Source organism: Cryptomeria japonica, chromosome 1 (assembly GCF_030272615.1).
Source record: "Cryptomeria japonica chromosome 1, Sugi_1.0, whole genome shotgun sequence".
In the NCBI taxonomy this organism is placed as follows: Eukaryota; Viridiplantae; Streptophyta; class Pinopsida; order Cupressales; family Cupressaceae; genus Cryptomeria; species Cryptomeria japonica.
In genome coordinates this window covers 493,448,034-493,474,009 of record NC_081405.1, presented here as the reverse complement: position 1 = coordinate 493,474,009, position 25,976 = coordinate 493,448,034, and the positions used below count along the sequence as shown (strand labels likewise).

Genomic DNA, 25,976 nt, shown 5'->3' with positions numbered 1-25,976 from the left:
TGTTAGTCAAAGATGCCATCACAAAAATGGAGGTTGAACGAGGTCAACATAGTGAAAGCATGAGACAGAAGAATCTGATTCAAAAATCAGAATAGAAGCAGCTGCACAAAAAATCTGAAACGCTGGAGGAGAATTCTGGCACAAATTCCAAGGTGCAAATTTCAAGGTTTGGAAGAAACCCAGAAATTAAAATTTTTTGCACACTTAAAACAACATAAATGGTGCCCAAAAAACAGCAAAAATCCCAAAGTCCACAGAAATAGCAAAAATTGTGAATTGTTTTTAAATTCCAAGGCAAATTCGCCGGCACAAAATTTGAGGTGCGGAAAACGAGGCACCCAGAAAAATCTGAGACCAACGTAGAAAAGCTCTCGAAAAACCCACCAAGAATCTGAAAACAGAATACAGATCCGACTGCTCAAAAATCGAGGCATGGAAAACGATGTACCCAAAAAAATCTGATGACGACCCAATTGAGGTCTCAAAAAACCCACCAAGAATCTGCAAGCAAAATAAAATTTTGACTTGAACTGAAGGGTCAAAACCCTAGTCGAAAATTGCAGAAATCCTAGGAAAATTTTCAATCTGCAAAAAAAACTCCAGGTTGCAAGCCCGAAAATCTCTAGAACGCTAAAAAAAACATGAACTGCTGCCCAGCACAAAGAAATTCGCCCACGAACCAGAAACCCTCAAAAGCCTTCTAAAAAGCAAAATTGTTTGTTTTAAAAAAACAATAAAAAAAAATCTGGAAAATATTCCAGAAAGAAGGGCATGAATTTTTATTAAAAAATTCGCCAAACTTTAAAGAATCCCATCGACCCGCTCTGATACCATGAAAAATAAATTGAATGAATGATTCAATAATCGGATAATCTATTCAACAATATACAAGCATATATATAGAGATTACAAGACGACGTTCTAAATTAAGAACAAGTCGTTTAAAGTGAACTACTAAAAAGCTAAACGCTAAATAAAGCTTAAAAGCTAATTAACTAAAAAGAAAAAGCTAAATGCTAAATAAAGCTTAAAAGCTAATTAACTAAAAAACTAAATGACCATTAAACAAGGAACTAAATATAGGTGACTAAAATATAATGAAATATTCTAATACTCAAGACACCTGGTATGTTAGTTTGTGGTATGTTAGTTTGTGGTGCAGGAGCACCCTTCAAAGGGCTCCCACCATTTGTTTTTTATTGTCTTCTTGCTTTTTTATGAAGCCATTGTACATACAATAAGAGCCATGTGCTCATTGGTCCTAGTTAGGGTCGTAGTTGAGGTCTTAGGGTCATGAGTCAAAAATTGAGATTTTCTTGAAAATAGAGGGTATGTGTGTCTTTGAAGTGTTTAGGGGTCCTTCATAGCATGGTGGTGTCCTTAGGTTTGCCCAATGTGGGTCTAGGAGTCAAGAAAAGCAACATTGGTAAAGTTGCTCAAAAGTTGCAAAAGTTGCATGACAACTTTTAAGAGTTGTCAAGCAACTTTTCCACCATGAGGTCAAAATCCTTAATGTAGTGTGGACAACCCTAATATGGGCACACACACCGAGGCAAAGGTGGTAGAAGTAATTGCAAACCCTAAGTTAAAGGGTTGGATGTCAGACATTGTACGGCCCAAGCAAAGTGACCTGACTGAGACTGCAATTTTGTTGTCAGTCGGCACAAATGGAGTAAAGGAAGATTGTTAATGGATTGATTTACGTGCAAAACTGTGTGGAGTGTCTTCTATGGTGTAAATACTTTCATTTTGAGCAATTAGATTAGGTTTTGGTTTGTAAGTTTGGTGTGCTTGTAAATATTTTGTAAGTTGTCTTCTCACTGTCCAGTTTTGGATTGGTTTGTGCAAATGGAATCATGACTCCATTCCCCATTGGGAAACCACCATGAAACCATGGGGAATGAGAGTGCAGGTCTTGTACTATAGTTCAATGCAAGCAGGGCCCTTGAAAATGCAAGGAGGCCATACAAAGAGCCACTCCTAGGCGAGACTGGACAGTGCCCGGCTAGGAAGGGTCAAGTTGCAGAGGTCTTGGAGAGCAAGTTTGGTCATAGGAGAGTGCATCCTTTGGAGGAGGTGTAGAGGAGTGTGTGAAGCACTACTGATGTGAAGGGGGAGCCTCCACCAATCCAGACAAGGTAGCTAAAACACAAAACATACACTGTGACCCAAGCAGACCATAAAACCCTCACAAAACCCGTAAAAAACCCCAAAATTCGCCCAAGGCACTGTACGGCCACTTGGAGGCCCAAAACCAGAGAAATCCTTGAGCCCTTGCCAAATGAATGGTAGTCCATTTTGGGAGTTTGGGTAGTTTGTGCATCGTTTGTGAGAGGGAGCCCTAAAGGACCGGGTAGGAGGCCTAATTGTTCAAAATCCTCGTAGCCCTATTTTGTAGGCAAAAACACAAAATAGTGAAATCAGTAAGGGGTTAGAATCTTGAAACCTCTTGGGGGCACATGAATGGGTGGAAAAACCATAAAATAGACCTGACCTAACCTTGCTAAGACCTAGGAAGCAGTAGGACAAGCCAAGCCCTTATTAGCCATAGTAAGGGGTTTTGAGTCTCATGAGTAGTAGGTGAGACCTTAGGAGCAGCATTGCAACTCATTGGTGGGTGGATTGGGCAAGGTCAGGGGACTCCTCAAGCAAGGGAAGTCCTAGAGACCCTAGGGTGTGAAGAGAACACCAGGTGATCCAAGGGAAGGATCCAAGAGCATAGACTAGGCTAGTCTATCCCTAACCCCATCCCATTAGTTTGGCTTTGAATGTTAGCATTTAACTATCCTTCGAAATTATTCATTGTTGGTAAAAAAAATGAAAAATCAGAAGTCTGAAAATTTAATTCCAATCAGTTATTCGATATGTATTGCGTTTGTTTTCATTCAATGATTTCAAAACTACAAGCATAAAACCCAAAAAAGCATAAAACTCAAAACTTCACCAAAAAAATCCAAAACACCTATTCGCTAGTCAAAGTCTCAATTTGAAACAAACACATCAGATTAGAGTCAATCCCTAGTTGGCATCTTTCATTTCATAAACACTTAGAACTCGGTAGTTGCAGGTCTGCAATATTGACCTTTCCACTGATATGAAAGGTAAACAGGTCTGAATCATAGCCAAAAGCACTCAAAAATATGAATAACAGCTTGGTAATGAATTTCACATACACCCAAAACTTTGTGGTGCATAAAGAAGCGGTTGTAGGTCATAATATTAATGGAAGAATATCATAATATCTTCCAACCAGAAAGAAACAATGAACTACATGCAAACAAGTGCTGGCATATTGACAATGAATTTTCAATTATAAATGCATATTGAGTATTGACAATGAATTCTGAATTATGAATGCATATTGAGTATTGACGATGAATTCTGAATTATGAATGCACATTGAGAATTGTTTAGGTTCTATAATGTACATATACCTGCTTTATCCATGTTTTCATATGAATATAATGCATATATACATGCTTTATCCATTTTTCATATGAACATTTAAATTTCCCTATATATTTTAAATTTTCCCTATATTTGATATAGCCATCCACCCACCGTCCCCAAAATTGGCCAAAAAAAATTGTCGTCCCAGAAACTCGTCCCTTGTTGTCCCCATCCCAGAAACTCGAGGTAACATAGATTGTCCCAAAACTACTTCTCAAATCCTTGTGTTACGTGCAAGAAATTGGCAACCACAGATGTTGAATACCTATCAAGTTTGTAATTCTAACTGCTGCTGTCCTTGTATTCTGCTGACTGAAAACTGCCATAAAATGTAGGCACCCCTGCTGGATACAGCGAACTTGACAAATTCATTGTAACTGAATGAAGACTTTGACCCTCTTCCTTAGACTGCACTCTTTTGTAATAGGGATGCAAATTTCAGCTTTATGAAAGCATGCCCTCTATTAAGTATGTGCTTCTATTCATAGGTGTAGTTTTCTATTTCAAAAATTCATGCCTTCAATCTATGAAGCACGCTTCTATTAGCAGCCTTGCAAACTCTAAAATGCTCTATTTTTATGTAAATGCTTACCCCTTTACAACGGTGTACATTGGCAAGATATAGAGGCTGTGAGGCACTACATATATAATCTGGGTAATTTCTATACCCACATATTTATTAAATGCCACTTAAATAGCCTTAGAACACTACTAATATGCTTAAATAAGCTATTAAAGTGTAAAATATAATAGAAGAAAGGGTAAATTCGTGGGAACAAGATAATTAAGTGTCATTATAAAAGGATGTGATGAAAAGACATTATGAAAAGCCATTAAGAAGTTATATAAAGAAGGGAAAAGTGGGAGATAGAGTATGGAGTTGTGTGAAATCATGTGTAACAATATAAATTAAATATGCGTGAGAATAGGAAGATGACAAATGAGAATAAATAATGAGGAATTAATTATAAAATATATATAACATTCTAGTATATTAATATATAATATTATGTCTATGATGGGGTGTGTGTGTATGAATGTATACAGTTTATTATAATTTGGTTTATACTTATTGCATATTTAAATTCTCCCTTATTGTTGTATCATGCAGAGGTTTACTACATATAACAGAATATTAAACCTTACACTTCTGTCAAAACTTTTCTCTCAACATTTGGTTTCGTTGTGGGGACCTTGCTTGTTATTGCATAAGGAGGGAGATCATACCAAAGAAAGAAATTGGAGTTAAAATTTTTAGAAGTAAAAATTTTGAATGTTTTTTCTAAAATAAATTTGTTTCAATGGGAAAGATTGAAGAAAGATTGGAAAAGGAAAATAATAATTAATTGTGTAAAAGGTATTTTGAAAGAAGAATCGATAAAAGCTAAAAGGTGTAATTCAAAATTGATAGCAATGATAAAGGAGTTACGAAGGAGAAATATGAATACTAATATGAAAATGATAATCTTGAAAAAAAAATGGAAAAAGTCAAAATAAAAAATGAAGAATTAGAAAAAAAAAATTGATGGAAAAGAAAGATAGTTTACAAAAAGATCAAATATCGAATTTGAAAGAATAAAACAATAAGTTAGATCAGTTTCTTGCAGCATGTCAAAAGGAAACTAGTGTCTAAGGTCTAAGCCTACATTATGTAATGCCTCATGATACAAATGATTCATGTTATTCATTTAATGAATCATTTGATATATGTGATATAGTTCAAGATTCTTTTGATAAAATGTGTAAGGTTGGAGATAATGATGATTTTGAATCTACAAGTCTTGACAGTTGTGATGATAATGAAAAAGAATGTTCTCTGAAAATTGTTGGTTTTAAGATGATGAGAAGAATAGGATATGCAAGAAAAGTTTATAAAGAGATTGAAGTACCTGGAAATGAAAAAGAAGACGATGTTAAAAGTAAAACAAGTAATAACAACTCATTCAAGAAATATAATGTTCTCATTGTCATAGGCAAGGACATACTAAAGAAATATGTTTGGATTTCCATCCTTGTAGCCTTTGTGGACTAAAGAATCATTATGAAAAAAGTATTAGAATAAAAAGTGGAAGAAGGAATCTATGATAGAATGTATAAAAATGAATTGTGGATGGATTTATTCATCTAACTGGCAAAGGATTACATATATGTTTATAAGGTTTTACAAATATTCATATTCATATTCATAAGTCAAAATGATGGAAACCAAGAAAAATTTGAATGTTTGTGTAGCACGCCAATCAAGGTGTTGTTGAGCATGCCAAGTGGGTGTAGCTAAGAGGGAAGTAGAGCACATCAAGAGGATTGTTTATGAGGAAAAACTATAACAAGGTAATCATAAAGGATACAAGTGATTTCACTGAGTTGTCTTGATGACAAGACAATGTTTTAGGCTTGGAGAGAATGTTGGCAAGATGTAGAGGGTTGTGAGGCACTACAGGATATAATTTACGTCACTTCTAAACCCATATATTCATTATGTACCACTTAAATATCCTAACAACACCTCTAATATGCCTAAATAAGTTATAAAAGTGTAAAATATAAAGAAGAAAAGGTAAATTTGTGGCAAGAAGATCATTAGTATTATTACGAAAAGATGTGATCGAAAGACATTATAAAGAGGCATTAAGAGGCTATATAAATAAAGGAAAACTAGGAGATGAGAGTATGGAATAGTGTGGAGTCATGTGGAACAATTTGAATTAAATATAGGTGAGAATAAGGAAGATGATAAATGAGAGTAAAGCATGATGAATAACTTGTATAATCCATGAAAGTGTATTAGCATATGATTTTATGTATATATGTGGTGGAAATATATGAATGTATATAATTTATTATAGTTTCGTTTATACTTATTGCATACCTATGTTCTTCCTTTTTATGGCATCACACCAAGGTTTACTATGTATAACAAAATATTAAACCTTAGACTCTAGTCAAGGTTTTTTGTCAACAATGTCTGCCTGTTAACATGACTGCATCTTTTTGAACTTTGGAAACACTTTCATCCTCCAATGGGTGCACCCCTCTATAAAGCGCGCATCTTTTTTATATATTTCAAGTCTCTCTTTAAAGAGGCATGCACTTCAGCATTAGAAAACATTTTTTACTCTTTAAAAATTAACAAGCCTTCACAAAAGCATGCACTCCAACACTAAGCAGCATTTTCACTTTTAACCTTTATGTGCCTCTTCACACAAGCACATGCCCTCTAACTAGGCAAAATTTCTTGTGTCTTCATGAATTTTAACCTTTACTCCATCACCTGAGCTTCAATTTCTGCCTCTGTGTTTGCAAAGCTTCTATCATTAGCCCTACAAAGATGCTAAATATAGACAAAAAAAAATGACATGAATGACCATGACAAGGGTTAAGTATGACTCATAATTGAGAATTTACAAGATTTTGGTTTGAAATTTAACACAATATGAAAACATCTGTATCAGCACAAAAATATTAAAATCTTAGAGAGAATTGATACCCTATTCCATCAATTGTACTCTTAAGGTAAATTTCACGCTAGAAATAATGGGAAATTTGCCTACAATAATTAACAGACGTATATTTTCACTTGCATAAATTTCCAGGGCACTATATAACCATTCTAAACAACTCTTACCAACTAATATTCTTATTCAATGCTGACAAATAAGAAAATCACGCATGCAAGGGATTCTTACAAGGTAAAAACAGCATAATTACCTTCATATCAAGCTCAATGATTGTAAGCTGTTCCTCTGCAAAGCGACGCTTCAGAGATACAGCTTCAATCAACAAATTCTGTATGAAAATCACATTTATCCATACAGTTAAACGGTGAACAAATCTTAAACCGGAAAAAAATATAGGCATAGAAAGATTGACAAAAATAATTGATACATTATGCCTCCTTGTTCATACAATAGTGATGTTAGTTGTCCTCTTACCTTCATTTCAACTGCATGTTTAAACCGTTGCACATTTAAATTGCCTATCATGTCAGTAAGCCTAGATATTGTTGTTTCCAAGTCCTCCTCTTTTTCCATTGATTCAAGCTTCCTCTTGCGTTGATCTATTAGAAATTAAATGAAACCATTAAATTCTTAGTAATAACAATCACAGTTTACTTCATGTTAAATAATTATTTTTAGTTAAAATATGAACCCAATTAAATTGGAGAAGACTATGCAGCTGATCAATCGCCCCTAATGAAATGATCATACTCATTAACACATGACAGGAGTAAGGCTGCTGTCATTGACTGGAAGGAAATTAGTTGAACAATTAGTTTGCTGCATTTATATCTATCAGGCATTCTCGCATGCCTTGATTGTATCTCATGAAAAAGGTGCATGTGTTCTAATAGCTGGTCACATATTCAAAATAATTCCCTGGATGAGATGTTTCATACCTATCCGATTAGCCATCTCTTGTCGCTTTCTTCGTTCTAATCTCACATTGTTGACAATATCCTCCTGCAATAACAGATAAGACTTAAACCTTAAAAAAATCCTTGAATTGAATAACTAGAAACAAATATCAATTGCATCTAAAAGGAAACCAATGGCCTTAACAAAAATATATTCTAACTTCAATCCCCACCCTTTTCCTATGTAGATTTGCTGCTTCATCTTCCAAATGCCTTTGTTCACTTGATATTGACTTGATATCTTCATCTATTCTTGCAATATGCTCTTCACATTCTCTCCTTTTGTAGGCAAGTTCATTAACCTCTCTTGTATCCACATCTGAAAGAGGAAAGTTGAGATTCTCCATATTGAGGATAATATTTTCAAATAATACAATCATATCAAGCCATGCAAGTCAGTATTGAACTAACAGGACCACCATCTTAAGCTGACACTCACTAGAAGCAAAAAGCCGTGATCCATTTACTGGATTCACACTTGCTGAGATATGCCCTCCATAACGAGATCTTGACCAACGATAATGATTTTCAGGAGTCCATAGATCCATGACTCCCAACTTGTTTGCATCATCAGCTCTACAGTTGGTTTCTTCCGAACCAATGAACTACAAGTAAAAAGCAAAATTTCAAACAGCATACAATTAGTACAATTTTCAACAAAATTAGTTCTCGATCTTATCTCTTATCAGCAGGGGCTTCAGCTGCAATTCCAACAGATGCTGCTTATATGTTAGATGATGGTAACTCATAATCGCATTATGAAACACAGCTGTCTTTGTGATATACAACATGCATATAGATGAACATACCGAATGATCAAGTGCAGCTTGACTGATTAGAACTTCCTTCACAGCAGACGGGGCCTCAAATACTTCATCAAGCCTTGACATAATCCCCAATTTGTGCATCTATATTATGTCATTGAACATTAAATATCACACAACATAAGAACCATGCTACATACAACAAAGATTTAAAAATATAATAAATCTTACCGCATCTGATACTGGCAACGGTTTATTTTGTGTCAGTCTATTTCCAGTGTAGTTCAGAACAGGAATATCAAACGGTTTCAAGTTTTTCACAAGCAAGTCTCGATCATATGGATCCTGGGTAATGAATGACTGCAATTTAACAAGACACAAAATATTTTCCATGGCTTAAGAATAATGTTTGGAAGACGTGTCACTTGAATCAAATATTCAACAGAATACAAAAGGTAAAGTTAAAGAGACGACCATTCAAACTACATCCCTAACAAAAATATAAGATAATTTTCAACACAGTTAACACTCTTTAAAATTACAAATTGAAGAATATGGCTTTGTGAACACCCAAATAATAGCCTATTGCTTTGCTACAGAAGAGATCTTGATTCTCTACATGTCTGTTTCAGTCAAGCCTCAATACATGGCATTAAGTTTGGTCGCCATTGCTCAAAGATGTCTTGGGAAGACTCTTACAGAAAAGCAATAACAAAACAACCAATGTCTTAGTAGTGAAGTTTGACAGTGAACAAGCGGTTTTCCAAATATTCAACAGAATACAAAAGGTGAAGTTAAAGACGTAACCATTCAAACTGCATTCTTAACGAAAATATAACATAATTTTCAACACAGTTAACACTCTTGAAAATTACAAATTAAAGCATATGGCTTTGCGAACATCCAAATAATAGTACATTGCTTTGCTACAGAAGAGATCTCGATTCTCTGCATGTCTGTTTTGGTCAAGCCTCAATACATGGCATTAAGTTTGGTCGCTGTTGACTCAAAATCCAAACAAGCACTCAAAGACAACTTGGGAAGACTCTTACAGAAAAGCAACAACAAAACACCCGATGTTTGTTGGCGGCAATATCGCTCGCACCGCAACTACCACCCCTCGGCTGCCAACTAACCAACACAATTACAACTTAATTAACTAGTTTTATTTCCGTGTACAATATTGCCGCCAACAATGTTTTAGTAATGAACTTTGACAGTAAAACAAATGGTTTTCCAAATATATGTTGCATGATGTATAAGAAAATTAACTAACTTCAGCAGTGAAAATCTATTGAATTCCAAAAAGCTAAATATGTATGACATTGTCTAAATTCTTGACAATCACTGATATTCAGCTATAAAAAGTTTACACATTTAAGATGTTGAAATACAAAAAGCATCCACTCATAAAATGTATCATTCAACATCATGATTTTATTAAGATTATTGAGGTCATGTTTGCAATGCTGTATTTTAGTGGAGAATTGAGAATACAACCACATCAATTTATTTTACAATCATGTATTTCTTGCTTTTTTGGCGCTTTCTTCAAAACAACATTTTTCTGCTTTTTCCCCCAAGTGACTTTATCACTGGCCACCCCCCATAAAATCTACTTCAAGCTACTTATTTTTCAATACACAACCAACAAAACCAAACGTGGGAAGAAACAAACTTGCAATCAGTAGAAATGGTATTAGATTCCCCGCACACTTTTATGAGATACTACAAATGAGTTTTGCTTTAGAAAGCCTTTTTAGTGACTTTGCACAATCTACGAGTGATGATGATGGTACTTGCCACACGATTCAAAGCTCAGTTAACATACATATTCCATGAGTAATTAAACCATCATTAATTCCTTGCCTCCACTTAATATTTCCAAAGTTTGTTGACTGTCATTAACATCCAAATTTCACAAAAGGCTAACCACCTCAGGAAGGCCTATTGGCCTTGACCATTTTTCAAGATCACCACTAGAGACCCCCTGTTAGCAAACCAATCCGCACAACAATTACCTTCATGATATGTATGTATAATTTAAGTTTAGCCTCAAGGCCATTTGAATACAACTGAGGGAAGCCTTGGCTTCTGTGCACAGATTCATTTCAACCTCTAGCAGGCCCACTGTAAGCAACCACAAAAGCCCCATTTTTGTTTCCAATCACCCTTCGCATCCTAGCTTTGCCTAGGTTCCACTTTGACATCCCATTGAACCAAAGCTTAAGTGAAGCAATAGGACGCTTGCCCACTTGACTAAACTATGGTAAATCTTTTTCTCGAGTGAAAAAACTTCATAGGGATAGATAAGTTTCCAACTTTTTGCTAGGCACTGCTCTACTTTTGGGATCAACAATTTATCATTTTTAAGCAAGGTAAGAATGTACTCCTTAATAGCTTCCACAATCTTTATACCCACTCTTGAATTATTCCTTTTCCTATTTTGGAATATTCCATGACTTCTTTCATTCCAAATCCCCCATATAAAGTGGAGCAAAGAGCTTCCAAAGCTCCCTAAGGGAAACTGACAAGAAAGGGATCTCCTATTGCACCATAAAATTATAAATTAAACCATATAGTATGGTCTGACCCATGAGAAATTAAATAGGATGAGGATCATTACCAAAAGCTTGAGGAAAAAGGCACATTCCAAAAAGAAATTTCTAACTGATTTCACCTCATCTTCATGCAAAGCACACATATTAGTGATGAGTATTCCCCCTTTCATTAGGTTCTCCAATATAAGGATCTTATATTATAAATTTATAGGCATATAATAACTACGACAGTTCTTGGGATGACCCCATCACGCAGCAGTTAGCTGCGAGCCTCCTGCATGCAAGCTCTTGGGTTCGAATCTGCTCGAGCCCCATGTGTCCCACACACAGGCAATGGAGAGATAAGGTGACGCCTGGGCATGGAACACAGGATAACACAAGGAGATATAAGGATGTCAATGCCTAACAAAAGTGAGGATGAGGCCCCTCAAAAATGTGGTCTCACTGGTTCATAGCTCCAGTCAAAAGCAATTTGGCTTTGGCCCATTACCAAACAAAAAAAAACTAAGACGATTCTTTTTCAGGGGACAAAGTGACAAGAACATCAGTTTGTCCTTAGCATTTTAATCAAATGTTGGATTCTTTGAGTTTCATTTTCTTCCTTGTTTTTCCTAAAATTTTCTTCTATTTTCTGAGGAATAACACTCCCCTCAATTCTGACATTTATTTGGTCAGTTTCTTTGTTTTAGATGACATTCAACGAGAGAGACATAAAGATTCATGAGTGATTCTACGGATTCCTCACATAAGTTTGTCAACAACACAATCTTCTAGTAATGATTACCATACCAACAGCAGAGATGATGTTTCATCCTAAGGATACTTTTCTGGATTTATTCTTTTATTTAGTCATTAGTTGCATTCCTCTTAAATTATACTTTTCCACATCAAAAAGAAAAGAAAAAAATCAAAAAACATAAACAATCTAGCATTATACAATCATGCCAACCTTTTTCAATATATTGACAATACCGTCATAAAAAATATCCCGTGATTTTGGAACTCCATATAGTACTAGAACCTGATTTGGAATCACTTCTTTCAATTTTCCTTATTTTGTCATGTGTTTCGAACATATTTAAGCACAACTTTTATAGACACTGAAAAAGTATAGCATGGAATAAGTACAACAATCACCTTCCAAATGTAATAAGGGACGTGACCTTCCAAATAGGCTGTGTGACTTTTGTTAGAAACATTGACCTGTAGCAATTACGTATTTCATTAGTTCATAAAAATGTTGAATTTGGCTTGATTATACAATGTGTTAGCTCAAGTTAAAGTGAATATTGATTGAATACCTCAAGAAGAACTGGACCATAAACTTTCTCTTTGAAATCATTGCTGTGATTTTTCACCCATTCTACAGCTTCAAATATATGGCTAGCCCCAGAATCTTTTAATGCTTGCAGTAGTCTTGTATTCGTATTTTCTATATCTTTCAACCTGCAATCACGTGAGAAACAGATAAAGTATCATCCATATGAAACAGTAGAATAAGAAAATTCATGCTGCACTTCAAAATCATGACCAATATCTAACCTGGCTAGACACCGGTTCAATGTAGATCTCTCTTGATCCAACATACTGACTTTTTCTCTCTTTGAGGATCGCCTTTCACTTGCCGAAACCTCCAACTCCCGTATTCGAGCTCCAAGATTTTCCTGTTTATTCAAACCAAAATATTCAAAAGAGTGTATATTATCAACCAAAAAATTGTTATGTTAATCAATTTGGAACTGGTACTACTATCCTCAATCCAATGTGAGTGGCTTAAAAATGCATAGGCAAAATGGAGGTAGTAGCTGAATCTTTTCAATCATTTCATTAACAAAATGTAAGGTGTAAAAATATGACTACTCTACTACATTACAAGATAACCTTTAACTTAGAAAAAGATATAATTAAACAAATGGTAGAGGCTTGCACAAGGAAAAAATTTAGAGGTAATATGTAGCCAATAGGCAAATTCTGCATCTTGGCTGCCTGAAATTGGCAAATCATTCATATTTCAAAACCAACCCTTTCATCAAACTTTGATGGGTTTTTAATTGTCTCTGGCATAAAATTGTCCCAGCATAGATAATTTAATTGGTTGGTATAGCCTTTGATCGGCACAGTATCCAATCCAGTTGGGGCCCAATCACCCTGATATGACCAGGTCAGTTTCAAGGAACCAATAAATAGTCCAAGCTCTTGCCTTAAGGCCACCATCTATCTAAGTATTAAATGTAGAAAACTTTTTCTTCTACAGATTAGTAAGAATTGTCATTTTAATAGAAAAATACACATCCATAAGCACATGAATGATATAAAATACAAATTTGTCATGGTCAATTCAAATCATAATGATTAAATAGGACCAATATATAGAACTCCACATGGAAAGACATGAGCTTGACAGGTTCACATGATATGACAAAGAATAGATTAAACCTAAATCTATAATGATATGTATTGACACAAAATTTATAGTGCAGTAGCCCTTAAAACTTGATAAAGAAAAAAACTACTATGTATATGGTAGTTAAGAGAAAATTGCAAAACCACTGCAGGTGCCATTCACAAAAGGAAAATTCCAGCAGAACAGCAACATATATTAGAAGCTCTTTACATTCTTTGATCCCTTAATATTTAATACATAGAATGACATATTCGAACATTAGTAACTTGCATTGAAGTTTTCCCACTTCATTAGTGATTGGCGATTGCAAATGTTGATGCATCACTGCCTAACGAAAGAGTAAAACTACTAAAACATTCACTCATAATCAAATATTTCATTGTCCTTGAATTTCCGCAGCCATATATTGTTTGTTTGTGTATGAGCTGCTCATTTCTCACTTGCATGTAGACATATAAAGAGATTCCGAGATCTTTGTAATGAATAATATCAAGAAAAAGTTTTGAGCATACATATTACATTATATCAACCCATGGATTGCATAATACTGATGACATCCCTAATGAACTAAAATAGAAATGCATGATCTACATAAAAAATTAAGGCCATGCCTATTATACGAAGTTTCACAAATTTTGATTATTCAGTATTCACTAATCACACGAGCAATACCACATATCACAGAAATATTCAATGCTTTTCTTTAAACACTCAGACATTGTAAGAGAATTACACTTGCCTACAATATGTGGTTCTCACTTTAACATACTTGTTAAGATCCCCCCTGAGGTAATCAAACAAACTGCAAACCGTATCTTGATTTCTTTGCTTTTACTGACCAGTTTGACACCACATGCTAGCATTTATTAAATTACCTTGACAACATATCTTAGACATCAGTCTCACTAGTCATATTTCAGTGTGATCAATTTTTATATAACCAAAGTATAGTGACAACAGAGAAGAATATGATAATAATGAAAGGTGAGGAAGTCCAAACAATGTTGTGAAAGGTGCATACTATTTCCTCTTTTGGAGGTTCATATACAGGTAACTGTGCAAGCTCGGCTTCAGCAGCTCTAAGATCATCCTTGGCTCTTGCAATCCTCTCTTGTTGAGATTCTTCTCGTTTTTTCACCTCTTCAATTTCACTCACTTTTGCTCTAACTTGTACACTCTGTTAAATACAACAATAGTCAAAGTAAAGAAAGTGAATATTTTTCTTGGCAGAAATGACCACTACACTTTTATCCATCTCTTTACACCTTAAAAGGATTTAAGAATGTGAGATGATGGCAAGCAAAAGGCTTACAAGTTGATTTTCCATCTGTATGATTTCTCTGCGTTTTTTATCGTTTGAACTTATGTTGCTGTTCAGCTTCTTACATGTGGCCTCAAGCTTCAATTTCTGTTGTTTCTTTTCCCTGGAGCAAAAAAGAATTATTGATAAAAAATATTATTTTTAACAATTAACTAAACGCAACTGCTATTCTAATACACAACAAGCTCATCATATGACATTAAATTTCAATGTATTGCTATAGGATTTTCTGAAAACAAACAATACTCTATAGGATTTTTTTGAACTGCTATTGCTCTTGCAATTTCATCTCGCTTGCGCTTTGCTTCCTTCTCCTTCTCCTTTGCCTCCATGTATTGCATTTTCCTCATATCATATTTGAGCCAGGGGAGCTTCTTCTTCATAGATTCAGCCTGAATTTGTGATTAATTTATCACATTCAAAAATGTATCAAGCTCACAAAATAAAACGTCAGGATAGCAGGTGCTCATGTAAAGCAGGAAAAAATGTGTTTCTCAAAAAAAAATTCCCATAAATATTTTAATAGAACAGAACTTAGAACAACCCAGATCAGAGAATACTTTTTGCAGCAACTGCTCTCTTTGGCGAACCCTCTCCACATCCTTTTCTTGCTCAGCATTCTGTGCCTTGAGTTGGTTCAAGGTTTCCTCATTCTGTTTAACAGTCTATTCAAAATAGAGCTTCATCAGTATTGTGAACTGCTTTTGAAGCATATTAAAGATTCTGGTTTCATGCAACAAGTTCTAAAAACAGGTTTTCTTCTCATTATATAAACGGCAGCTTACAGCTCAAACAACTTACTATTTCAAGCCTCTTCAATGAACAGCTTTTATCTATAAGAGCACGATGTTGCACTGAAAGTTCTTGATCTCCAACAGCCTTTTCAGTCTCTTCTAGAAGTTGTACAGGGCTTAATTTTGCAAACTCACAAACTCTGTCTTGTGGCAAAAACTGCTCCACAGTAAACAAAAAGAAAAAAACATAAACACCAATAGAAATACCTAATGCCAACAAATGCCATACTTCCTTTATTTTTATTTTTATTTTAAATTGAAATTGTAATCAAGATTCCACTCTCAAAAATGAATAACAATAGCTTAGGAAACATAAACATAATTTTCTAGACTGTAACCGCTAGAAATGAATACAGAGAGTAATTTGAAAATTTTATAGATGCAGATGCCGCTACTGTAATCTCTTAATCAACAGATAAAATGGGAAAGAAAAGACACAATTTGCAGACCGTCACATATTTTAATAAAGAAATTTACAGGCTTAATTATATGTTTCTTTACTTTTACTGGATCATGCATAACCATCAAGGCTAGATTCAAAAAAAAAGAAACTCTTCTCAACATAATGACATTTTTGTGCACTCAATCAGACATTTTATAAAATAAATCTACAGGCTCAATGACCAGTTTCTGTGCTTTTACTGTATTATCCTTAGTCATTATGGCAGTAGAATAACAACATATTTGAGCACCTTATGTGATGAAATATGTCTTTTTTCATAATGTTTCAGTCCTCTAACCATGTCAACAGCTGCTGTCATCTGACTTGTATGTGGAATTCAACCAATGTATTTAATTATTATACCCCATCACTACATATTCAATCAAATTAATAACTCGATTGGGATCCTTGACATCAGTTTTATTATCCTATACAGTTAACCACAGCTACCAGTTTATACAGTTATCCTCAGTTACTCGTTCGCTCAGAAAACCCTCGGATCTGGGTCTGGCTTCTAGCTAGTACAGATTCACAGTGTGATCTGCCATGGACATGACAAGATGCAAAATTTTAATTTTCCTTATTTCTTCACATTAGTGTTCCTGATGAGAAAGGACTGTCACAATTCTGACAGCAGAAAAAACAAGATTCTGCTTGCACCTCTGCTGTATAAAAATAATGTATTATTCACCCAACCATATTGATCCATGTTTTATTTGCTATAGTATGTGTTTTACTTGTATTCGAATAAAACAATACCATTTACAAATATGCTATTTACAAATAGCATACCAAACAAACAGCTGTGTTTTATCCATGGGTTTGGGATCAAAATATACTTAAATTTTACTAATTTTAATTTTGATATTTATAATGTACAATATTTTTAAGTCTAGAAAGATATTTTTAAATTAACAATATAATAATATATATTTATGAACTTAAAAAGATTTATATGTTTTTGTACAGATGTACTCAAAACAAAACCAACCTCAAAAAATTGTCATATCCATGAACCAAACCCCCATACTGTTGTGTGTTCTGCACACACTCCCCTATCCCGGACAGGGGACCCCCGTGCCTTGAGTCTACCTGTTATGAAAAGAGAAAAGAAATTATCACGAGACAGGTTTTAGGTGTTCAAAGGGCAACCAAAATGAAGTGGCCATCCCTTTTGCATTCGCCAGTGAAACCCCGACAAATACCCTATAATCGCCAATGCTAATAAGAAAAGTCGCTCAAACAAAAGTCACACATATCGTCTAAAAAGACCGAATTTCTCCTTAATTGAATGGGAAAAGGGGGGCTAAAAAGACCGAATTTCTCCTTAATTGAATGGGAAAAGAGGGGCGAAAGGAAGTTCGGCGGTTTTATTGATTTTGTAAGAAATTGAAGAAAGTTCGCATTTTTAGTTCCAAAAGTCGATTTTACCAAGGGAAGAGCGTATAAGAGAAAAACTCGGCCTATTAGTTTGTTTTGCAAGAAAAGAGAGCCCAAATTAACCTCAAGAAATCGCTCATTTCATGGAAGATACCTGAATTCTGCTAGGTGAGAGGACATTTAAAACTAAAATGAAAAATCGCTCAAAACCCACGAAAATCGTGAATTTATCTAAATCGCACATTCTGCTTAAGATCCCGAATTTGGCAAGGCAAAGGCATGGAAATAGAACCCGGCGTTGAAGCCCATTCTGAAGGATAAAAGGTAAAGTATTGGTGTCAAACACATCACACATTCTACTTAAACATCCCGAGTTTGGCAGGAAAGGAGTCGTCTAAGATAAACTCGCTCTTTTTCATTACAAAACCTAAAGTCACACATTTTACTTGAAATGGCTGTATTCCGTCAAGGAGTCAATTTATTTCACAAGGGAAAAGATTAAGTTTGGATCTACTTTTGAAATCGCCCTTCCAATTTTGCCTTCAATCCCCAAAAGAAACCCCCAACCCTTCTCAGGCCAAAAACCATCGCATGTGAAGTTGCGAGGGCAAAGGTAAAAATCGCACATTTCTCTGAAAAATGCCGAATTTCATTCAAACAGCTTGAAAAATCCAAACTCAGCCCTTTTCCCATGACATGCAAAAACACAAAGTTCGCCCATTTTAATATAGATGGCCGAATTTCATAAAGTCGTCTAACATTGAAGAGATGAAGTTCTCCAAAAAAAAACAAGTCCAAGTTTCATTTCAAGTGAAAGGGGGGTTTAAGACAAAGCCGCCCATTCTAGGCAAAGTGGGCAAATTTACAACTTAGGAGAAGGGTGCTTTAAGGTTTGAAAATCGCCAACCAAAAGTCGTGCATTTCATCAAACATGGTCGAGTTTTGTTTTTAAAACTGAATGAAGAGGGCAAAATGAAACGTAAGTGCGATTTTTACTTTGCCAGGGAAAAGGTTCGCTCGTTTTGGTCAATGGCTGAATTTCACTACCAAATAGAAAAGCACCTAAAACAACAAAACTTGGCATAAAGTTCACGCATTTCTATAAAATGGTGAGTTTGTTTAAAATCGCCTTAAGGCAAAGTGAAAAAAGAATCGCCTAGAAAACTCGTCATTTTTATTGCTTTTGTGAGAAATTTAAAGTTCACATTTTTACCTAAACGGCCGAGTTTTACCCTTTCATTGAATCGGCTGAGTAAAAAGAGAAAAGAGGGATTCAAATTAATTTAAAAGTAAATATTTTTATTTTTCCCTCTTGTTTGCCGAAGCGAAGCCCGACATTGCCTTGAAAATTTAATATTTGTTAAATTTATTTAATTTTTATAGTGATTAATCCAGGTTGAAATTGATTGTTTGCTGAATCGACTGTCGCTAGGAGCTGGGTGAAAACCTAAGTGCAAATTGGAGACCTGATCGCGATTAAAGCCGAAAGCGAAGATGCAAGAACACGCCGCAGAGTGAAAGGTCGAAGCGACGAAGTACGGGAAAACGTGCCACAACCTAAAACACAACTTGGAGACATGTTCACGATCGACGCCAAGAAGCGAAAATGCAAAGCGCAAGATCAAAAAAAAGATCCCAAGCACTGCCAATGAAGAATGCACCACCTAAACCGCAAAGCATAAAATGAAGCACGGGGAAGCACGCCACCACTGAACCGCAAAGTTGAAATCCACCCTCAAGACCGAAAACAAAGAACACTCAATTAAGATGTGTTAGATCTAGTGGTCGTCATGATAATAATGTCTCCACTAATATAGCTAACTCATGAAGGTAGCATGGTTATATTTTATGGATGACGGATGGAAAGGGATGACATCACATCATCTGAATAGATGAGAATGCATGTGATCTTAGAATCCCCTTCCAGTGAATTTAATATTTTATTGCTTATATGTATATGAGGGTGCTTAGGTTTAATGTGTAAATATACTGCTTGTGCTAATTAGGAGGTGGTTCATTATAATACTCTTTTAATGTTATAATGAGTAGTTGTCAAATAGATCTTGTAACCTTGTTTACTATATGTTCTTCTTTGGGAAATGAATTATGATCTAGGGTAATACCTTTTCGGTCCGTTTCATGATTATGTCTCTTTTGCAGTGTTGTTGACTTAAGTGGCATGTTGCCTATTAGAGGTAGGCATTCTCAATTGATTTATTGAAGGTTGCTCATATATAATGCATTTATGTTTTAGGACATGACTAAGTTATGATGATTTATATTTTAAGGAACCATTTGCAATATTAGGGTTTATTGTTACAATTATGATTTACTAGTGATTTTGATATGATGAGGGTATAACAATGGTATTAGGGTTTGAGGCTTGTGATCTCTTAATGGCTATTTGTGAGATGAAGTATTATGTTGATCAAAGATGAAAAACTCTCACTCGGCAATAACTCTTTTGGCCCAATAAATTTTAAAACTCGGGACTTGGCAAAAAATAAGGAAAAATTCGGCAAAAATTCGGCAAGTTTATCGAACTTTTGAAAATATATAATTCTTAAAATATTCTTGAAAAACACATATATACACTGAATTTGTAGAACATATTACTGTTTTGTATCATATATAAATCAAAGTTTGAGTTACATACGTATCATATACCAAAAAATAAGTGCAACCTCTAAATGAATTTGAGTTCAATACATATTATAGAGGATTTGCATTCCTTTGCTGGAGAACTGCTTGAGTTTCTGGCAGAAATTGGAGGGTTTGAATTGGGGGTTGTGAGTCAGAGGGTTTTGTGAGAGATTTTCATTCGCTCTTGTGCAAATTTGAGAGTTGTTTCCTTGGAGATTGCTTTGGATTATTGATTGGAGGACTGGCTGGAATATTTGTTGCTGTTCTTTGCCTGCTTACTGGGTGGAAACCCGTGGTTGTTCATGGATTGCTTCCATGATTCGTTCTTCCTTCCTTCTTCTCCATTCTTGATGTCTTTGCAGGACCCGAGGTAGGGTTTGGAATTCATATTCAAATGCTATTAGATTATTGCTTTGGAAATGGAAAAGTGTTGTATTAGGTGTCTTAAAATACAATTTGAAAGTATTTTTAATCCTGGTCATGTATGTTTAACTTGGCATAGAAATTGCTCTCTCCTTCCCCATGTCTTTTAATGGATTGCTCTTAGGGTTTATAACCCTCTTATGAATGAATGTTGTTTTTTATGGTTTTGGAAATGGAAAGGATCTATTTTAATGTCTTTCAATAGTTCCTATATGAGATTGAGTTCTAGATATGCATATGTTTTTAAGTGGTTGTTTTTAGAGTTTTGTGTCCTGCTATTTATTTCTCAGTTTTGAGGTCAGGAGGAAGGGTTTTTTGGAAGAGAAATAGGCCCCTCTCAAATGGGTATTCGCCAGATTTCACCTCTTGGGCCTGATTGATACCCAATTAGAGACCCCAAGTAGCCCTTTCCCAACTATGCAGGTTTTGTCTCAAATGTGTAGTTACAATGAACAAATACGCAGCAATAAGTGTCATATGCACAACTTAAGGTGTCAATTGTGCAAGTTCTGGGTTTAGCCCTTGTTAGGCCCGGTTTATGGTCTGTAGGTTCCCCGATGGGTTCCAGAGGCTTGAGTTGAGTTTGTGCTCTGATGTATATGTGTTTGGGGGTCTGTAAGGCCTTATTTGAGTTGATTCATGTTTGCATATGTTCATCTATGCTTGGTTGTGAAGAGATCCAGTTGTTAATTTTTTTGGAAGTGGACTCATTGATGCATCTTGATGGATAAGGCCTAGAGTGGCCTTGTGTATGTATATGATTCAAGATTCCTATTTATGGACTTATGTATGATTCATATGAGTTATCTATGCTATGGATGCTTATCATTCCTTAGATAGAACCCTAGGTTAGAGGTGTCTAGGTACAAATTAAGGGGAGCGGCTCACAATTGGGCAATGAGGCCCTAAAGTGGCTGCCAGGGAAACCCATTGTGAGTTTCATAATCAAGTGATAATCAAATTAATGAATTGGGAGGTAAAAAACACATTAACAAGATAAAGGTGACGCCTCACCCATGTTCGTAAGTGCTTATGCAGACTAAAAATGGGAGTGGGAAGGCCTATCCGTCTTGGGGATGTTGATCTGGCATGATCAAACCTCCTTGTCTCCATTAAAGGATTGTTTGGTTCCCATGGGTTGTCAAATGAGCATTGGGGCCTAGAGAGGCTTCCAAGGAAACTCATGTTGAGGCCATGTGATGACATTCTTTCCTATTTGTATCCTAGAACCCTATCCTATGTGGTTGTGTATAGAAGCCTCTGGTGGAACCTTGTAGTGTCTCTTGTCTATCCATGTGTATATCATGTTTCCTTTGGATGTTGGTGTTGTTGACATAGTTTGCTTGTGTGTGTGGGGCCTTGTGTCTATCTCCTAAGCACGATGGGGTGACCTAAGTGTTCCACATGATCAAGTGGTTGTTGCCAACCTCCATTGGGAATCGGTGGACTTGTTTGTGTTCTTTGGATGGATCTTGTCATCTAGTTTCCAGTATCTCCTTATTCATGATGCAGATTATTTAGTTACTGTATTAGCATATGTCATGTATCATTATGAAGCAATGTAATTGTAATTATTGTTATTGTGTTTTGGACACTCCATATGGAGGATGATGTAAATCAGATTAATGTAATTTGTATTCATTTAATCCTTGAGTAGAGTTTAAGTAGTTTGGTGTTGGCAACGACTACTCCTATGTGGATGGATGATTTAAAAAATCTTATGCAAAAAGGTTATCATAGGAAAACTTGATTTGGTGTTTAAAATGAACTTAGTGATAGTTTTGTTTGTTCATGTTTTATGGAATGTTGTCATTATCTCAGTTATGTTTTGTGTATCCTAGATCACATATAGGAGTGTTGCATAGTAGCAACGTTAGGGAGCGCATAAGAGGACATACTTTTCTATGCATGTTTATCTTCCGCTTGTGCATTTATAAAGATGAGTTTATGATTGTAATGTGTTTTGTTTTAAAAAAAAATTATTGCTAGGCTATTTCAGTTGGTTAGTTAGTCCTCTAAGGTTTTGTTGACGTGTATTTTGTACACAGCCAAACACAGAATAAAATACCCAAATGGTACCTTATCCTCTCTTGAATAAAGTCTCCGAATGCTAAAGATGTCGCGAAAAGGATCAATCGGGATGACTTCAAGGTTCTTCGTTGTAGGATCTCTACGTGTGGATAAGCTCTTTGTGGTATGATGTGATTTGCTGGAATCACAAGGGGACTTACACTTGTTGACCTAAACGTCTGATTTGCTTTGAATATTGCTGGAACATAGGATTTCACTGGCTTAGATTTGAAAAAAAAAAAGGAAAAACGACAAGGGCGAGGAAAGGATCTAATCCTAACACTAAGAATGTAAGAGCAATGAATGATCTTTGATGAAATTCTAACTAAGTCTTGTTTTGACATCCCAAGACCATCTCCACAAGGTTAGTGCGATCTTTGAAGGAAAGCTTTATGATGTTCAAATCATCACTGCAGGCATAGACACCATCAGGCTGATGCATATCAATGAAGAAGCGACAATTGAAGTTAAGCTTAAGTTGAATGATTCCAGTTGACTACACAAGGCAAGTCTGCAATCAACAGACTGCTAGTAGTATGGATTACGAATTTCACCATCAATCAAGCACATTTCTTCCACTCATCTAATAACATGAAATCAAATATGAGAAGTATAGAGACCATGCAAATTGTCGAATCGACCCATAAATTTCACCATTTCTTCAAATGAAGTTTTACAAGCCTTTTACAACAACATCTTGGCAACAATCTTTGCCTTCTCTCTCTACTCTACTCTAATTGCTATACTATCAACTGGCTAATCACCTTCTAACTACTCCCTATTCACTAACTCCTTTCTATTATCTATTCTATTCACCTTTTCAAATGAAGAGTCAGGGCTTATATAGTGCCCACAATACAATTCGATGGCTAAGATCAATTTGAGATCAACGGCAAAGATTCAACAATGAAAACCCTAATTAGGGTTTGTTACAACCATTACATAACATTTAATGCTTGACCAATGATAAAATTACATTTTAAGGACACATGTCTTCTCTGGAAAATTCGACCAATAGATAGTTGGGGTAGGTACATCGAAGTTTGTGCCCCCTCCCATGAGTTAGGTACATTGAATATGGACATGCTGAGGTGGACCATACTGATTGGAGAAATGATGACTAGGATGCCAACTCATCTGACACTTGGTTGATGCAAATTTGATGTTGCTGAGAAGCTATCTTTAATTCACTCTTCTGATACTATCTGCTTCTTCAACGAACCCTTGCTCTAACTTTTCTTGTCTTTGATGTGCAGGATGATTGATGTACCTCGCCTTGGAATGCTGGATTGGAAGAAGTTATTCCTGATGATGTCGGATCGAAGAAGGTCGTCCTTGTCGATGCTTGACTGGAGGAGGTCGCCCTTATCCTTGCTTGATCTTCTTGGAGGAGACCGTCTTTGATCTGGCTTGATTTTCCAACTCCGGGATCTCCATTTGATGCCTACACAAAATATTAAAGTTAGTCTTTTGAGCATCAAACCTCAAAGCATGAAATTTAAGACCTTTCAAAGGTAAAACTTAAGATATTAATTTGAAAAAAGTCATGATAAACCAAGAACTATACATTTTCAAATTAATCATGAATGGAAATTGGATTTTCAAGACTTAGATTTTACAAAATTGCAATGGGATCACAATAAGTCTTGAATGAGATCTTCAAAAAAGTAATTCTTCATACCTTCCCTTGAGTACTTAAGTACAAAACCTTAAAAAAATGAAGGAAGAAGACCGGATTTTGTTGGGCAAGATTTATAGCCATCCCTTGGATGAAGTACGCCTCCCTTAGCCTTCAAAAGAGCTTCACCTTCCACTAGCTTCTCCAAAATCTGGAAATTCACCTTCAAACTTGCTTAATTTCACCTTCAATCTTCTGGATTTCGCTCCTCAAAATATGCTCTTCAAGTTCGCATGAGAGATAATGCAAGAATGATTTGAATTTGCTAAAGAACCTCTCCCATTATATAGAGCACTTACCTTGATTCTTGTTGAGGCCGACCTAGCAATTAAGCCTTAAAATAAAATAAAAAACCACCAAGAAGAAGGCCGACTTGATAAATAAAGACAAAATAATGCCTTGTGCGCTCAACCTTTAATTTTTTAATTATTTAAATTAATTTTAATACCTCTAAGATGTTTATTTTGATTATTTCAAGGTACAAAATTAATTTATTAAATTGAAATGCCTTTAATTTAATGTGAATTTGATTTAATCTTCCAAAGGCTTCGAAGTGAGTAAATTTGGTGAATTTTTAAGAATATCACGCTCAAATAATGTAAAAATGAAGGATATCACTAATCTCGCCCTGGACCTTCAATGAAGGTCAGGAGCAATTTTTGTATCTAGTCCTTGCATACCTCCTTTTTTCGTCCAAAACTTCATCTAGGCATTTAAATGGCATTTTTAACTAGAGTTTTGAGTTTGATTTCATTTGATCTCTAGGAGGAAAGTGCTATTAGGACTTTTTCGCCCTGGACCCTCAGAGAGGGTCAGGAGCGATTTTTCAATTTTGCTCTTAATCCTTCATCTTTTAATTGTCAATTCTCCTTGTGGGGTAAGTAATGATCTCCTTCACTCGTTCTATGCATGCTTGATTTGCTTTTGCAATGCAAAATAGGGGCTTCAAAGATTTTCGCTCTGGGCCTCTAGTGAGAGTCAAGAGTGACTTTTGCAAATTAGGCTAAGATAATCAAGTTTTGGAGGTAAATCCTTGTTCATCACGTTTTGGAGGACCTTTCCACCTTAGCACAACCTTGCCTTAGCGCAATCTTGAAGGGAAGTTGTTGGTTTTGCAAATTTCGCCCTGGGCCTTCAGTGAGGGTCAAGAGCGATTTTGAGTCTTTTTGCACAAATTCTTGATGACTTCAACTTCAAATTACCTTCAAGGCGTAGAATATCATTCTTCACTCCCTTTTGAGTCTTGGAAACAAAAATACCATCTCGAAATACAAGGGAAGTGAGAATTCTTGGGAATTTCGCCCTGGACCCTTGGAGAGGGTAAGGAGCGATTTTCCTTATTGTCATCAAAACTTGCACTCTTAGCATCTCAATTCCACTTCAAGGCATTTCAAACACCGTTTCTAACTTGTGCCTAGGCTTAGCTTTGCTCAATTTTGGAGAAAAAGGTTGGATATTAGGTTTTTCGCCCTGGGCCCTCAGAGAGGGTCAAGAGCGATTTTGCAAATTCAAGCTTATCCATCTTTTGTTAGCCCTCCAAATTATCTTCAACGGGCAAAACATACCTCTACGCATCCATTCCAACCATAAAAATTGCTTTGACTTTGCAAGAAAAACGTACTTTTGAGAATT

General features: G+C 35.5%; 1 protein-coding gene across 1 annotated transcript in view; it reads right to left on the bottom strand.

Annotated features, from left to right (window-relative positions):
- Nucleotides 1–25,976, bottom strand: part of LOC131073492 (structural maintenance of chromosomes protein 5) — a 133,747-nt gene that overhangs the window by 66,792 nt on the left and 40,979 nt on the right. Inside the window, exons 5-19 of the mRNA XM_058009925.2 lie at nt 15,716–15,865; nt 15,475–15,579; nt 15,161–15,306; nt 14,906–15,017; nt 14,615–14,770; nt 12,732–12,853; nt 12,491–12,635; nt 12,327–12,392; nt 8,860–8,988; nt 8,674–8,772; nt 8,304–8,469; nt 8,038–8,183; nt 7,847–7,910; nt 7,383–7,507; nt 7,159–7,236 (exon numbers count right to left, since the gene is read on the bottom strand). Of these exons, the coding sequence (XP_057865908.2) occupies nt 7,159–7,236; nt 7,383–7,507; nt 7,847–7,910; nt 8,038–8,183; nt 8,304–8,469; nt 8,674–8,772; nt 8,860–8,988; nt 12,327–12,392; nt 12,491–12,635; nt 12,732–12,853; nt 14,615–14,770; nt 14,906–15,017; nt 15,161–15,306; nt 15,475–15,579; nt 15,716–15,865 (1,809 nt within the window). The remainder of the gene's footprint in view (nt 1–7,158; nt 7,237–7,382; nt 7,508–7,846; nt 7,911–8,037; nt 8,184–8,303; nt 8,470–8,673; nt 8,773–8,859; nt 8,989–12,326; nt 12,393–12,490; nt 12,636–12,731; nt 12,854–14,614; nt 14,771–14,905; nt 15,018–15,160; nt 15,307–15,474; nt 15,580–15,715; nt 15,866–25,976) is intronic.